Below are 15,664 nucleotides of genomic sequence, written 5' to 3' on the forward strand. Positions count from 1 at the left end.
CTTCATCGCGGTGCGCGGGCCTCGCACTATCGTGGCCTCTCTTGTTGCGGGGCACAGGCTCCAGACGCGCAGGCTCAGTAGTTGTGGCTCACGGGCCTAGTTGCTCCGCGGCATGTGGGATCTTCCCAGACCAGGGCTCGAACCCGTGTCCCCTGCATTGGCAGGCAGATTCTCAACCACTGCGCCACCAGGGAAGCCCTCTTTTTTTCTTAAATATGTTTTCAGCCCCTTGCTCTCATTTTCCTCTGTCCCTTCCCTGGCACCACGCTGACTCCACCGAGACCAGGCGTCCCGGTTGCTCGGCACGCCCACCCCCCGGCACCCGGTCAGCTCGCAGCACTGTCACAGCCCACCCTGCACTCTGCTTGTCCTGTCTTAACTCTCCACATCCCCTCTTCATCTCCCCGTCTCATTTCTCTCCCATTCTGTCTTTCCACCAAAGCTTGTTCTTTGACCTCATCCTGACCACGGCCCTCTATTCCATATTCTCTAGGCCTCTTATTTAAGGTCTGATTTCAGTTGTTTGCGTCAGTTTCTTGGACCTTTGTCAGCTATTTGAGCAATGCGGATGTCTCCACTTTACAATCTCCCCCATCTTGCTCCCGTCTTGCTAACCCCCCGGGCAGGGTTTCTCTTCACTGGGTATTTCTTCATTTCCCTGTTCACACGTAGCCACTGTTCCACCCCCCCAGCACAGAAGGGTTCAGGTTATTTCTCGGAGTTTCGCTTACTTTTCTTTGGAAATGCACCCTCTTGTACTCCCTACTTGGATATATTTTAACCACGGTAATGAGAAGAACACAAACCAGCAGATACATACGATTACAGTGTTGTCAGTGGTGGAAGTTAAAAACTACCACCTACTCTGAAGCCTCAGCCAGGCCCGTATGCCTTCATGCTTAGTGGAAAAGGGCATCTCCTGTGTGACAGTGACAACCTCTGCCATCTGCTGTGCTTTCACGATTGCACAGCCATCCTAATTCATCTTCCCTTCCTTACCTGCGATCTGGACAAGATCTTTCTCTTCTGTCTTCCGGGAGACTTTTTCAGCTGCTGCCCGTTTCTCCCGCATCCGCCTCTCCTCTCCTGCAGTGTCATCACTTGCCTTTCTTACTGATGTCTCCGTAGTAACTGTTGCTTCAACACCCACAGCTTCTTCAAACTACACTGGCTTGGTTCTCCTGTCTTTCTGGATATCCCTTTTCTTATTTCCTTCAGTGGCATCTCTTTTTCCCACTCCTTTCAGGATATTTCTCACCGGCATGATTTTGGATTGTTTGCTTCTCCTGCACCACCTTCTCCCTGACCCCTGTAGGGTGGCTTCTGAACCTCTGGAAGCCCTGGCTAAGCTTTGCTGAGCTTCAGGCTCTCAGGAAGTCTGAACAAAGGATGAATTTCCTGTGGTACATATTAGAAGCTTTTTAATTTTAAGCAAACAGGGCTGATTGATGCCCTAGGAGTTAGATCACTGTATACTAGCCTGTTGAGTTAAAAGGCATCCCCTTGGAAACAAAGGGTTTTTTTTTTTTTTTAATAATCATGGAAAAATTAAGGACACAGACAGGTATCTAGTTCCATGCCATCATTTGCCAGGGCCTTAAGGAATCCACGAGGAAGAAACTGAGGCCTGTCTTTTGACTTGAAGTTCAGACACGTTGGTGCATGAAGAGAGGAAGGCTGACGGCCGCGGGATTACAGGCCTGGGTGTCAGAGGAGCTCGGTTCCTGGCTCCAGTGCATAGCTCTTCGTGCACTCACCTGGCTTAACTTCCGCCCCCCTCTCCACCCCTTAGGGGGCCTGTGTATTGAGTCAGGGAAGGGCTGGTGGTAGAGACTTTCATTATTATTCGGAGATTATCTTGTTCCATGATTGTAATTTACATCTAGAGAGGCCACTCAGCCCTTCTGCCATGGATTTTCTAACTCCCTCACCCATCTTCCATCCTTCAAATAAGAAGGTCTGTGCCCACCACACAGCAAGTGCGGGAGCCAGAAGTCATTGTGGCACCCGGGTTGCAAGGGGCAGGAGCGCCGGGAAAGACAGAGGCACAGTTCAGGGGTGAGACCAGAAGAAGGACGGAGGGCACGTGGGAAACAGGCCTCAGTATAGGACAAGCTGCTCAGTTCATTTATGCAGGCTCTGTGAGGCTGGGGAGGCCCAGATGTTTGGTTGAGATTTCCATTTATGTAAGATTTATTTAAAGTAAGATGTAACAGGTTTGTCAAACTCTTAGTATATGTTTTGAAGTACTTCCTTCGCTACATTTTAAGTGTTTTTTTCTCCTAACAGATTTACAGATGCCCTTTTAAGGACATTTGTGTTTAAGTCACTTGAAGGCCTTTTCCCTCCAAAGATACGTAGTGTTAACCTTTTCAGTTTCATTAGTCGTGAGTAATTTTGGCAAAATTTAAAGATGACAAAAGAAAACTTTTTAAATGATTCAGAGAATACCAAGAATGTATCAGCCAATCACTTGCCTAAACACTGCTAATAACTTTGCTCTTATCAAATATTAGTTTAAAAACCCAAAGAAACTTTGGTAGAGCTGGAAAGTTGCCTTCTGAAGACAAGCTTGTAAATAGTTTATGAAAATCCAGATTTTTTTTTCTGTGTTTATTGCCTTTTCTTGCTCACGGAATCAGACAGCTGTGAATCTATGTCTGCGAATGATTTAATCTGAAGATTCAGTTTCTATTTTTGTCTTGACATGCTGGCTAGGAGAAAAAGCAAGATAAGATACTTCTGAATTTCCAATTAAAAGTATTTGGTTCGGAATTTAGTTTTGCCTTAAATGCGCCAGCAATGCTTCATTCCTCAGTGTTTGAGAAGTGACTTTTGGTATTGAGAATTCAGTTCAAGATAAAAGTTAATTTGTAATTCTGAATTAGTTTAATTATAAGTTGAATTAAAGATTCATGATTTCAACGTGGCACAGTTCTGTCTTTGTATCTTGTGTCTAGTTAGGGTTTCCTAGAGCTCTCATACACATTCTCATCTTGCTCAGTCTTTCGTGTTTTAATATTTTTCCATCATAGAGACATTGATTACTGGGAGATTAGATTTATACATGTCTCCAAGTTTGTGATTTTTTTTTTTTTTTCATTTTAATCACTGGTACCAGAATGATCCTTTCTCTGTTTCCTTAAAAAAAAGTTTTCAGGAATTTCTTCAAGGTCTAAGACATTCAAAATTTTGTACTTCCCCACATTTCTTCAAGTTGTATCAAGTCCCCTGTGAGTGGTAGTTCCCGAGAATGGCATCATAGATAAGTAGTGTGTGTGTGTGTGTGTGTGTGTGTGTGTTTCATATCAGTAACTAACATCAAGTTCAAAATTTTCTGTTTACATTAATATTTGTTATAGTTGTTAGATTTGTTATTTAGTGACAACATCATTTTTCTGGCACCTTTTGGCATTTTGGGTGAGTGGCTTTCCTATGTGAAATTGCTAAATGTAAAGTTTACTCCTTTAAGTAATGAACTTGTCATTTTACTTATTTCTGTAAGAAATCTTTCTGAGGTGTATTACACTTTCCTGCATATATGAATCAAGCATTGGAAGCCCGGGCTGCCACACCCCGCCCCTTGAGGTCCTCACGTCACTTTGTGCAGCAGCACTTGCTGGGTTGAGTGACATGTTCTGTGCTCCCGTGTGCTGTCTGCACCTGACAGTGTGCATCCTGAGGACTGCAAGCTGGTTCCCTTATTTGTAGCTATAATAAAACATAATAATAGGTTGGCATTCAACACAGTTTTGTGAATCATGGAAAAGCAAGAACGTTGAACGTGTTATCCTCATTTATGCTTGGAGTATTGACTTATTAAGATATTTATTTACTGTTAATTTTCCATATGCTTGGAACATTGAGTGATTTCTTTGTTTTCAGAGATATACTAAAGAGCCCTTTGATTGTATTATTTATTTTTATGTTTTTTACATTAGATCAACGTTTCTCAACCTTTTCTTTATTATCACCACCTCACCTTTTTAGACATTTTTTCCCAATTATGCCCCCCACCATGAAATTTTAATTCCGTAGATACAGTGTATCTGTTTAGGTATCATATGTATATCTGTGCTTAAAAAGAGTAACACTTTGTCACCCCCTCTCTGAAGAACCAATTTTCACCTCCTTGGAAAATTGGCAAGGGTATCAGCCCTGTCAAGAATGCATGCATTAGACCTTTTAGACCTGATTTGATCATATAGATGAATGGTTCAGAGCTTGGGTTATAGTTGGATAACTCGGAGAATGAATTCTGGCTGCTCCATTAATTACCTGTGTGAACTTCTGTCAATTTCTTAAGCTTTCTAAACCTACTTTCCTTCATCTGTAAAGTGGGAATACTAACATTATTGTCCTCATGCAGATTAAATGAGAATTAAACGAGGTGGTTCATGCAATATATTTAGCACATATTGTTCAATGTTTTAACTGTTATTATATTAGTATATCACAATCTCACAACTTCCGTGCTGTTCCATTTGAACTTAAGACTTGAAATATCTAGCTGTTCTCTTTTCCCATTTTTAATACTGACTGCCTCTGGAGGGAAAATGTAACCTCTGGTCACATGGGATAAAATACCTGTAGATCTCCACGGCTCCTAAAAGCTAATTGGAAAGAACACTTCTTAGTGTGTGTGTAATTATGTGCAAAGTATTACAGTGGACTTACATGGTAACTTGAACCATAGATTACTATTTTATTAAGTAATTCTGGATTTTATTTTTAGATATTTGATTTAATGGATGCCAAAGCACGTGCTGATTGTATCAAAGAAATAGATCTCCTTAAGGTAAATAACAAACGAACTGTTGACTGTTTTGAACATAACTGAGTAGGTTGATAAAAGTGATTTATTAAAATATCACACTTACAAACAAAAAGATTTTTGAGATATAGCTTATGCTACACTGATTTCAAGTAACATATAAATTTGAAATCAATATATTGAAGAATGCAGTTACCTTTTGGATTTACTGTACAATAATTTAATTAGAACATATGGTAGGATTAGCTTTTTTCCCCCATTTCAAACTAGAAAATAAATAAAATAGACATAAAACATTGAAGAAATTTTTTCTTGATGATCCCAATTAGACATATTCTAAATGTTAAGTAATGTAAATGCATATTAGCATTATCTCAAGGTATGGTATATTGAGAATGTGGACTGATCCAAATGGCTCACGTTTTAAAAACAATATTTCCGTATCTTTTTGCAGATGTAGAAAGGGTGGTGTAAAGAGTATGTCAGAATTAGCTTTTCAGTTTCTCATCCACTCAAAGAATAGGACTGACATTTCAGTTCCCTTCACACTGCATTTATTATGGTGAAATTTCTTTTGAGGAATTCAGTGGTTTATGTTATATTTTTAACTTTTGGATAAAACTTGGTATCCAAAGATCAACTCAAAACATCCAGTTTTGTGTGTGCCTGAAGTGAATCAGATCTATTCAAAAAGATATGAGTAAGATCAAAATCAACCATGCTTTCCACTGTTCTATTTGTTGTAGTTATTTCCTGGGACGTGAAGTGACTGCTTTAGTAAACCTTTGTTAGAGAAATAATATATCATCATAGAAAATGTGGGAGGAAAACCTATAAGTAGAAAGAAGGGTAGAAAATCCTGTGTATACTCTTTGGGATCATTCCTGAATAAGTTTCTTTGAGAAATGATTTGTCTTATGTTACCTTGCTTAAAGATTGAATGAAAAGATTGTACAAAAAGACTGTAACTGTGTATAGACTGATGAATATATTCCTACAAGGTGAAATTTTTTTAACGTAATTTAATAATCAACCCCATAGATAAGTTCAGAATATTTATATTATTTGATGTAAAAGTGATATTTAGATACAATATAGTAGATGCCAGATTTTTACCACTGGCTGGAGTTATACTAGGATCACCCTTAACTTCAAAATAGTAGTAAAAAGGAATACTTTACTTAACACTGAGTGGCCTTAAATGACAGTTATCATTTTGAAGGATATAATTTTTAACAGTTGGCAATTTAATTTAGTCATTCATTTATATGCATGTATTTATATATTTGTTTAACATAGCAATACTTTTTAAAATTTTAAGTGTATAATTTACTCTATTATTTCTAATAAAAATATTAAAATAAAAATGATGTCTAGTTTTACTTTCACTAAGTACAATACTTATTTCAAAATTCACTAGATTAAAGAAAAATATAGTCATGTTAAGATTTCTGTAACTTAAAAATGAAATGCAGTAACTAACTTTATTCTTAAGTTACGAAACTGTGACTCTTGGGAATTTATAGTAAGAAAACTTTTTGATGCCTGTTTTTTTTTTTTTTTTTCTCAGCAACTCAACCATCCTAATGTAATTAAATATTATGCATCATTCATTGAAGATAATGAACTAAACATAGTTTTGGAATTAGCAGATGCTGGTGATCTATCCAGAATGATAAAGGTAAGGTTTTTTTTTTTTTTAAACTGAAGATTTATTTTTTCTAATAGAGTTGTAGGTTAAAAATATAGGCATGTTAGCTACTTTAAAGACCTCAACGCGGTGCTTAACATACGTTAGCCCTGTAATAAGTGGTAGGCAGTAGTGATGATTATGATTATGAAGCTGGATACCTGGTGAAGTCACACTGGATGTGTGAACACTCCAAGACCAACCTGGAAATAGACCGAGGGCTTGTCTTCTGTAAGCTGAAGTTATAGTTTTGCAGCTTGATTTCTCCAGCCAGAGCACCCTGAATCCTGCATCTCTGGACATCAAACAGAGGGGCCAGTGGGAGATTGTAGAGCAGCCTGACCTGGGCTGTCCCCGCTCCTGGGAGGGTTGCTCAAAGAAGAATGTGGGCCTTAGATTCAAACTTGCACATCAAACCCTGATATGACCACTTAAAAGTTATTTCTTTTCTATGGGCATATTAATTGGGTTTAAGTTCAGCTACAAGTTATAGAGACTGCCAAATAACAGTAGCCTAAAAACGGCTTATCCTTGGGCTTAACTTCTTCTTTTTTTTTAATTTATGTTTTTGGCTGCGTCGGGTCTTAGTTGTGGCATGCGGGATCTTTCATTGCGGCGCGTGGGCTCTTCGTTGTGGTGCGCGGGCTTCTCCCAACTTGTGCTGTGCAGGTTTTCTCTCTAGTTGTGGCGCACAGGCTGCAGGGCGCGTGGGCTCTGTAGTTTGCGGCATGCGGGCTCTAGTTGAGGCACGTGAGCTCAGTAGTTGTGGCACGCGGGCTTAGTTGCCCCGTGACATGTGGGATCTTAGTTCCCTGACCAGAGATCAAACCCGTGTCCCCTGCATTGCAACGCGGATTCTTTACCACTGGACCACCAGGGACTTACTTAACTTCTGTGTACCATATTTTTTCCAAAACAAAATAATGCTAGAACCTACTTCATAGGGTCGTTTTAAATGATTAATTAATTGATATATACTAAGAACTTAGAAGAATGTCCCGCGTATAGGAAGGCTATGTAAATGGAAGCTATTGCTGTATTATTAGTGTTATTATGTATATTTCTCTGTTGCGTAAAATTCTGGGGCTAATATGGCAGTTCTGATCTCAAATTCTCAGAGACCAAGCCTGTTTACAGCTGATCAAGTCGTAGCCATGACGGGAGAAAGGGCACTGGCTGGCTGTGTCTAAGGCACGTCACTGGATGCTGCCACACACTGTTTTCCCCTTCATCCCATTGGCCAGAATTTCATCTCATGAACGTGTGTAGGTGCAGGGGAGGCTGGCATGTGTAGTCTTCATTTGGCTGTCCATGTGTGAGCTAAACTTCTCTTACTCTGGAAGCTGAATTGAACAGTGTGGAAATCAGCAAAGACCAACGAAATGAGAAAAGCAAGAGCTGTTCATTCTGAGCCTGTTCCAGCAACGGAGTCAACCACTGTCACCAGCGTGTTGGCAGAGATTCTCGGGCAGGTAGAGGAGGAGGGACTCTTTATAGTGGATAAAAGAGGAGGCTTCGGGTGTGCCCTGATGGGAGGCCACTGGCACACAGAAGCTGTTGGTGAGCTTACTCCAAGTCGGGCATCTTAGGTGACTGGTGAGGCTGTGTATTTGGCTTTCTCTGCTTGGTCCTAAGTTGGAAGCAAGGATGAAAATTGGGGACGCTGTCAGTTATTAAGTCCTGGCCATTTGGGGCTAACCGTTACAGAAGTTATTGTTTAGCTTGCTGGATTGTCACTAGAGAGAGCAGTCTGACCTCCTCCGAGTCTGATGGAGCAGGCTGGCTTCCTGGGCTGTTCGTTAAAGATGAAAGGTTGGTTTCCTGGTCAGGTTGCTGGGGATTGTGGTTCAGAGTTCTGTTTTTACATGTGGTCTGGCCATCGTCTATTTGTATATTCAGTCTCTTAACAGATACCTGAGCACAACCAGTAATCTCTGCTACATGGAGTTCTTGTAAGGGGTTTTTAAAAACACTGTCAGGTGCTTTGTATGCATTATCTCGTTTACTCGTCAGAAGAATTCTCAGAGGTAATTTTGACACTTAGAGAAGATAAGTATCATTACTAATAAATAGAAGAACTGTATTTGAAATTAAGTTTGTCTGATGTAAAAACCCGTGTGTTTTTCTTTAGTGGCCCTTAAGAATTTTTGTATCACAAAACTCCTTTGAAAAATCAGATGAAAACCCTTGACCTTGTCCCCCGGAAAATGCTGATGCATACACAGTCTGCATTCCATTCCAAGCCCTTTTGCAGATGTTCTCATCAAGGCGTTTGTGGATTTACTAGCAGTAGCTGAGAACCCTGCTCTCCAGTGTGAGTTCAGTGTCAGCCATTTAAACTCTCATTACTTAACTTCTCTTAGGGTCGGTTTCCTCGTTTGTAAGATGGAGACCGTTTTGAGATTGCTTTCTAAATTATAGAAACGCTACATAAAAGGAGGATAACATTCCTACTATCACAGAATGCTATCAAGCTGACGCTGTTTAAAGTCCCGTGGTAGGATGACACACTTCCCATCAGTTATCTGACTTTCTGTTGTAGGGACTTCCCACCGCTACCACAGATCGCTAACCACCAACAAAATGTCTGCAAATTAATTAACAATAAAAAAAGTCTTAATTTTAAAAAGAAATGCAAATACACAAATGGAAAATCTTACAAAACAGCTCTCTATCAAGATGAGACACATAAAGGCTCATGTAAATAATCCTTACAAGAGAGACAACTAACATGAAATTCTTTGCTTGAACCTTTAGGTACAAGAGTTAACTTAATTACTTATAGTGTGAAGGAAAGAGGGCAAATCCCTATTGGGCAAATGCCTGCTGAAGCAGATAAAAGAAACAGACAATTTCAGTTCCAAAGTCTTGCCCTAGATTGAGAGATTGATGATTTAGGGGCTTGATTGTCTTAGAGTTTTTGCTCTTGTTCAATCTGGTTTTCTTCCTTTGCTGCTCCTACTTCAGACATAAAGGTTGCTGTTCCTGGCCTAATGCCAAGGCATGCCTGGGCCTATGACATTTACCTTGGAAGAGTACTCCTGTCCTTTCACACTTGAGAAAACTAACTCAAAACCAGAGTGCCTTACAGAAGCCCTGTTATCTCCATCTTCAGCAGATTCAGATTTCTTCGGCCCGTGAGGAAGGAAAAATTTGTCAGTGTGATCTTATATTTATTGTGGCGATGAACTCAGCTCCATATTCAAACAGACTTGCCATCACTTGACATTATCAAGGAAATTTTTAATCAGCTGACCCTGTGGATCTAGTAAGATAGATTAAGAAGAACAGAACTCTGGTAACGAGTAGTAACTTACCATTATAGAATGGATAGCTATACCCTTAGTCAGGGGCTGCTGATTAAAATTTGAAAGTATCTATCATGTAAAAGACTATTTAGGGAACTTTTTAAAAAAATAAAATATATCAACTGATTCCTAGTAAGTTATAAGCTTTTAGAGCAGCATAGTGTACTTTGGTAGAATACTGAAGTGGTTTTTCTTGACAGGATTAGTACTATCATTCCTCCTTCCTCACCCACAGGCTTTACTGTGTAAGCCTTTAATGATGCTGTCCTTTGTTAGAGCCACTATCAGTTTGCCTAGTCAAGATACAAGACATTCTTGGGTCTGGTTTTCTAGATCCTCTTGGAGCTGCACTTCTAAAAGTTGAAAGTAATACTATCAAGTCTGTAGGTCTTACAGTAATCTCAGCATAATGACCATAACAGAAAGTTTGACTAGTGTTCAGAATAGAAAGTTTGACTAAGCAGACTCACATGAGTAGAATGTCTTCATATCCTGATTATAGTCATGTATGCCTTTTGCAGTATGATATTTTAGACCTGACCAAATACCTAATTGTATTGGGAGGGAGTAATTTAATAACTTGGGAGGATCTGACCTGTGAGATCTCTCCTGGTCCTTCATGAAACAGAATTACTCTGATTATGGATTGACGCATTTCAATAGAACACATAGTTGTGGCTTTTCTCTCCATTTGACTTAGTAAGCATAGTGTTTATTATTTTTTTAAATATAAAATATCTCTGATTAATTTTCTCAAATGGTGAAAGCCTTAACTTTCCTCCCTGCATTTCCATCTCCCAGATAAACGACTGACTTTTATGTGCATAAAACCTTTCCAACTTTATTTTGTATCTTTACACACATACACACACATACAAAAATATATACTGATTATGTATTCTTTCTCAGATGCATCACAGTGTATTTAATTATTGCTTTATTATAGACAGTTGGACTGTTTCCATCGTTTAATTCTTACAGAGAAAGCTCCACTACAAAACCTTGTGTATTTCAATACAACAGTACCATACACACTGTATTTAATAGACAGTTACACAGATTTCTATAAATAATATTGCTGCCCAATAAGGTATATGCATTTTAAATCATAACAGATACTACCAATTGTTCTCTCAAATAGTTATACCAATTGGTAGCCTTAAAGAAAATAACACTCTTTAATTTGTTTATTTACTGACATTGACTGTGTGCTGTACGCCTGGTTTATGGCTTCTTGGAACTTGTCTAGGAGAGAGGCATTTAACTGACACTCATAGAAAACTGTGTAACTGGAGTTGTAATAAGTTTTGTAAAGGAGTAGGATGGGTTAGAATGGTAGTTTGTAACAAGACAGCCAAATCTAGACAGACTGGGAGCTTCTGAGGGTGATAGAGGACTCTAAGCAGTGCTGCTGTGGCCTTGATTTAACTACTGAATCTTAATGACTGAGGTGCAGTTTCCTTGGGTACGAAATTGGGTTAATAATACCTGCCTTATAGTCTTATTATGAGGGCTAAATAATATATAGGTATTTTATTTTTGTAGGCATAGGTACAGATGTGTGCACACACTTAAGTATTATAATTACATGTGCCTATCTGAATGTGTGCTATCTACTTGATAGGTACTGGAACGTTCTTTATTCTGTTTAAATACTCCGGTCACCCCTTCTCCCCTCTCCTCTCACCACACTTCACAGATGGCAGCCCGCCTTCTTTCACAGTGAATGGACGTCATCAGTCAGGATGCCTTCACCTTCCCGTGGCCGAACCTGCTGGACCAGCCTGGCCCTTCACTCCTCTCTCCTCCTTCTCTCCTGTCTCCATATTCCTTGTTGGACAGAAGGGATTGTGTGTGTCGCCACCTGGGTTCTTTGTTCTTTCTCTACCCCGATTCTCAGAACCCTTAGTTATCTGTTCCCCCTCCTGGAGGCGTCTGCTGGGTCCTTCTAACACCACTCGAACATGCTCAGGTCACTGTTATCTTAAACACGTTCACACGCACACACATGCGTTCACACACATCCTGCCTTCACGCATTCACTGATTCATCCGAGAACCATATGTCTAGTGGGGAAGACAGAGTGATAGGCGAGTGGAAATGCAGTATGTCAGACGTCGGTCAGCACAGCGGAGAAGAAGGAAGTCGGGGTCAGAGGAGGGTGCTGCTGCTGTAAACGGGACGACGTGGGGAGCCCCCGCTGGGTCCTGTCCTGCCGCCCTCGTCCCCGCCTGGCTTTCCCTTCCCGCTGCCTGAGCTCTCTCTGTCTCCGCAGTCAGACGCTCACTCCTGGCCCGGCTTTGAGCACACCACAGGGCGTGGCTCTCAAGTGACGTGTGTCATTCAGTCCAGTGGCCGGGTCCGGGCCTCGCTCTGCTTGACCCTCAGCCGCCTTTGCCTCTGCTTTTCCCACCCTCCTTCTTAAGACTCCCCCTATGGCCTGTTGAGTCCCAAAGTGCCTTGGTTTTCTTCCTGCCTCTCTGGAGACTGATTCTTCTTGACTGAGTCATTCTCTTCTTCCTAGTCTTGAATGACGGAGTTTTAAAAGTTTCAGTCCTGGCTTTTTTTTGCTTTTTGCTTTTCGCTCCCTTCCCAGTTGATCTTGTTCGTGCCAGTGGATCAGTTACTCTCTAGGCTCGTGTTGATCCAGTTGCTTATCTGTAGTGTGGAGCTCTGTCTGAATCCTGAGCACACGCGGTTCCCCACGTCTACACGGGGACCCGTGGTTTCCCTCATGGAGGCTGGCCCCGGGCTGTCCAGGGTGCACGCTGGACCCACACGCTGGACCCCAGCAGTCTTCTCGGACATTCTTTCTCTCTTACCTCCCCTTTTCAGTCTGTCACCGAGTTCTGTTTACTTTCCTTCTCAGTGTCTCTCAGTTTTCTCCACCCAGCTCCGTTGCCGTTTCTCTCCCTGCTGAGTGAAGGACTGTCACCTCTCACCTGGAACGTGGGAGCTTTTTAACTAATCTCCCAGCATCCAGGATCCATCCCTCAAATCTATTATATTTCTCCATCAGTCTTTAAGAGAAGTGAGGAAGGAGAGCAAAACAAAGAAAGAAAAACCTCTGCTTTCAAACCTTCCTAGAGTTTCCCATTGAGGTAAAGATAAAGATGTTTGACGAGACGTACAGAACCACGTGTGATCCAGAACATAGGCTCTCGGAGAGAGGAACCGTCCTCTGCGTCGTGTCCTCACACACCCCTCGTGCTGAGGACAGAGCCCTGCACACAGTAGGTGCTCAGCAAGCCCTTGCTGTAGAATCTGCCCGCCTCCCCTCCCGGGCCCCAGAAGCGGCCTCTCAGTTCTCCTTCAGGGCAGTCGAGCATCAGCTCCCGCTGCCCCAGGTGCTGTGCCCCCCAGGCTGGCCGGGCTTATGTCTGTCTGTCCTGCAGCTCTCTGCTCAGACATCACTTTCTCAGGGATGGTTTTCTTTGACCTGTAGACGACTCTATGCTCTTAAGAGTCCCGGCATACTCTTCTCTCAGTGCTTCGTAACACATTCATGCCTTTATTGGTGGGATTGTTTTCCTGATGTCTGGATTTCCCATTTGACCTAAAGCCCTGCTGCGTACAGGGACTGTGTCTGCTTCGCTCACCAGCCTGCCTTCATTTTCCAGGGAGTACCTGGCTGATAGTAGAAACTCAGTAAGTGTGTGGAGAGTGTATGTATAACAGTTGATTGTCTCACCTCTGTTCCACTCCTCTGTTCCAGGGTTCCATCAGTAAATATGGGTGGTGGTATGACAGGCACATGTCTCCTACTGTTTCATACTCCGGTCCCACGAGGAGGTGCTAAGATATCGAGTGGTATGTGGCATGAGAGGAGACAGCGTTCTGATACAGGAAGGGGGCTTTTTTGGCCCTAAGAAATTCTAAAATTGTTTTCTAACCACTTTGATTTGTGTTATAAGCCAGTCTTTATAAAAGAGACCACATCATGGAAAAAATCATAGGAACTTCTTTATGAAGGAACATGACAGTGACTTAGTGCTTTATAAAGGACAGCAGTAGATACTTGAATTGTAAGAAACGTGATTCATTTCTTTATGGTGAGTAAAATTGTAAATCATTGTTCATCACAACAATATATTTCACTGTCTCAACTCTTCAGCTTAATTGGGGTAGAAGAGGAAATATAGCTCCTGGTCTGTATTCCAGAAATGAACCTCTGGATAGCACTGCATCAAAGATTTTTACAAGTAAATAATTAATTGGTTTAGAGCAGGCTGACAAATATAATTAAGCAATTTATAGTGGAAATATTCAGTATTTCTCTAATTAGTGACAGAGGAATACCTGAGGCTGTGGTCAGATGAAATACTTCCCAGATGAGTTTTAAGATAAAAGGAAATCCAGAATTTTTCATCATATATTTCTTTATCATCAGTAATCAGAATTTTAAAGGAAAAGACTCTTACAAAGTAACAGTTGGATTATAGTTTATCAAGTTGTGATATATATATGCTATACATTTTCTTTATTGTATCCTAAACTGGACCCAATACATGTTCCATTTTGTAGTATGCCTTATTAATACTATTTATTTCACTTTTCTGTTGCTAAGAAACATATTTGGTGATGGAGACTTAGTATAGAGGAGATAAGAGACTAATCTCAGAAATATATAAACTAGAGCTTTGTTTATTACACTTTGTCAGTAGAAATATTGCTAAAATATATTTAAAATTTTCATAGCCTATTTTTCCAAAATATAGTTTATTCTTTGAACTATTTATAAGTTCCTATATTTATAATTGCCTATTAGAAAGTCAGTTTGAGACAGATAGAAGAAAATATAAGTGCATATATTTAACATTATATTTTTTAAAGCTATACTTGACTAAAATATCAGTAAAACAAGATATAACCCAACATAAAAAGTCTCATGAAGGGAAACTCAGAAGTTTGTTATCTGCCAAAAAATTGTCATACCTCACCACACTGGCTAAGAAGGAAGTGAATATTATTCTTACAGATTTTTTTTAGTGAAAGATGAAATACAAATAATTTAAATTGAACTCTGTTTTGTGCCAAGAGTTTGACACAATTTCAAATAATTAGTTAAGGCTATCTCTTTTTTCCCCTCCAATTTTATTGTGATATAATTGAGATGCATCACTGTATAAGTTTAAGGCGTACAGCATAATGGTTTGACTTACATGTAATATATTGTGAAATGAATATCACAGTAAGTTTAGTGAGTATCCATTAGCTCGTATAGGTACAATAAAAAGAAAATGCAAAAAAAAAGGAAAAAAAATGGTTTTTTTCTTTGTGATGGGAACGCTTAGGATTTTATTCTCTTAACAACTTCCCTGTGTATCAGACAGCAGTGTTGACTGTAGCCATCATACTGTACATTGCATCACCAGTACTTATGTATCTTATAGCTGGAAGTTTGTACCTTTTGATCATCTTCCTCCAGTTCCCCCTCCCCCCTCCCCTGCACTTCTGGCAACCACAAATCTGATCTCTTTTTTCTATGAGACTGTGTGTGTGTTTGTGTGTTTTTTATTTAGATTCCATATGTAAGCGACATCATGCAGTATTTATCTTTCAGTTAGCACAATGCCCTCAAGGTCCATCCATGTTTTTGCAAATGGCAGGATGTCCTCATTTTTTATGGCTGAATAATACTCCATTGTATATGTACCACAGCTTCTTTATCCATGCACTGACTGATGCACGCTTAGGTTGTTACCATGTCTTGGCTACTGCAAATAATGCTGCAGAAACATAGGTGTGCAGATATCGAGTTTGTTTTCATTTCCTCTGGATATATTTCCAGAAGTGGAATTGCTGGATCACATGGTTTTATTTTTAGTTTTTTATTTTTAGTTTTACTTTTTTGAGGCTCCTCCACGGCGGCTACACCAGTTTACAATCCCA

At 40.3% G+C, this 15,664-nt stretch overlaps 1 protein-coding gene across 9 annotated transcripts in view; it reads left to right on the forward strand.

Moving 5' to 3' along the window:
- Positions 1 to 15,664, forward strand: part of NEK7 (NIMA related kinase 7) — a 340,627-nt gene that overhangs the window by 263,443 nt on the left and 61,520 nt on the right. For all 9 annotated transcript variants that reach the window (XM_059943019.1, XM_059943046.1, XM_059942998.1 and 6 more), the window contains 2 exons: positions 4,736 to 4,798; positions 6,345 to 6,455. In XM_059943019.1, coding sequence (XP_059799002.1) covers positions 4,736 to 4,798; positions 6,345 to 6,455 — 174 coding nt within the window. The remainder of the gene's footprint in view (positions 1 to 4,735; positions 4,799 to 6,344; positions 6,456 to 15,664) is intronic.

This window comes from Balaenoptera ricei, chromosome 1, assembly GCF_028023285.1.
Source record: "Balaenoptera ricei isolate mBalRic1 chromosome 1, mBalRic1.hap2, whole genome shotgun sequence".
NCBI lineage: Eukaryota > Metazoa > Chordata > Mammalia > Artiodactyla > Balaenopteridae > Balaenoptera > Balaenoptera ricei.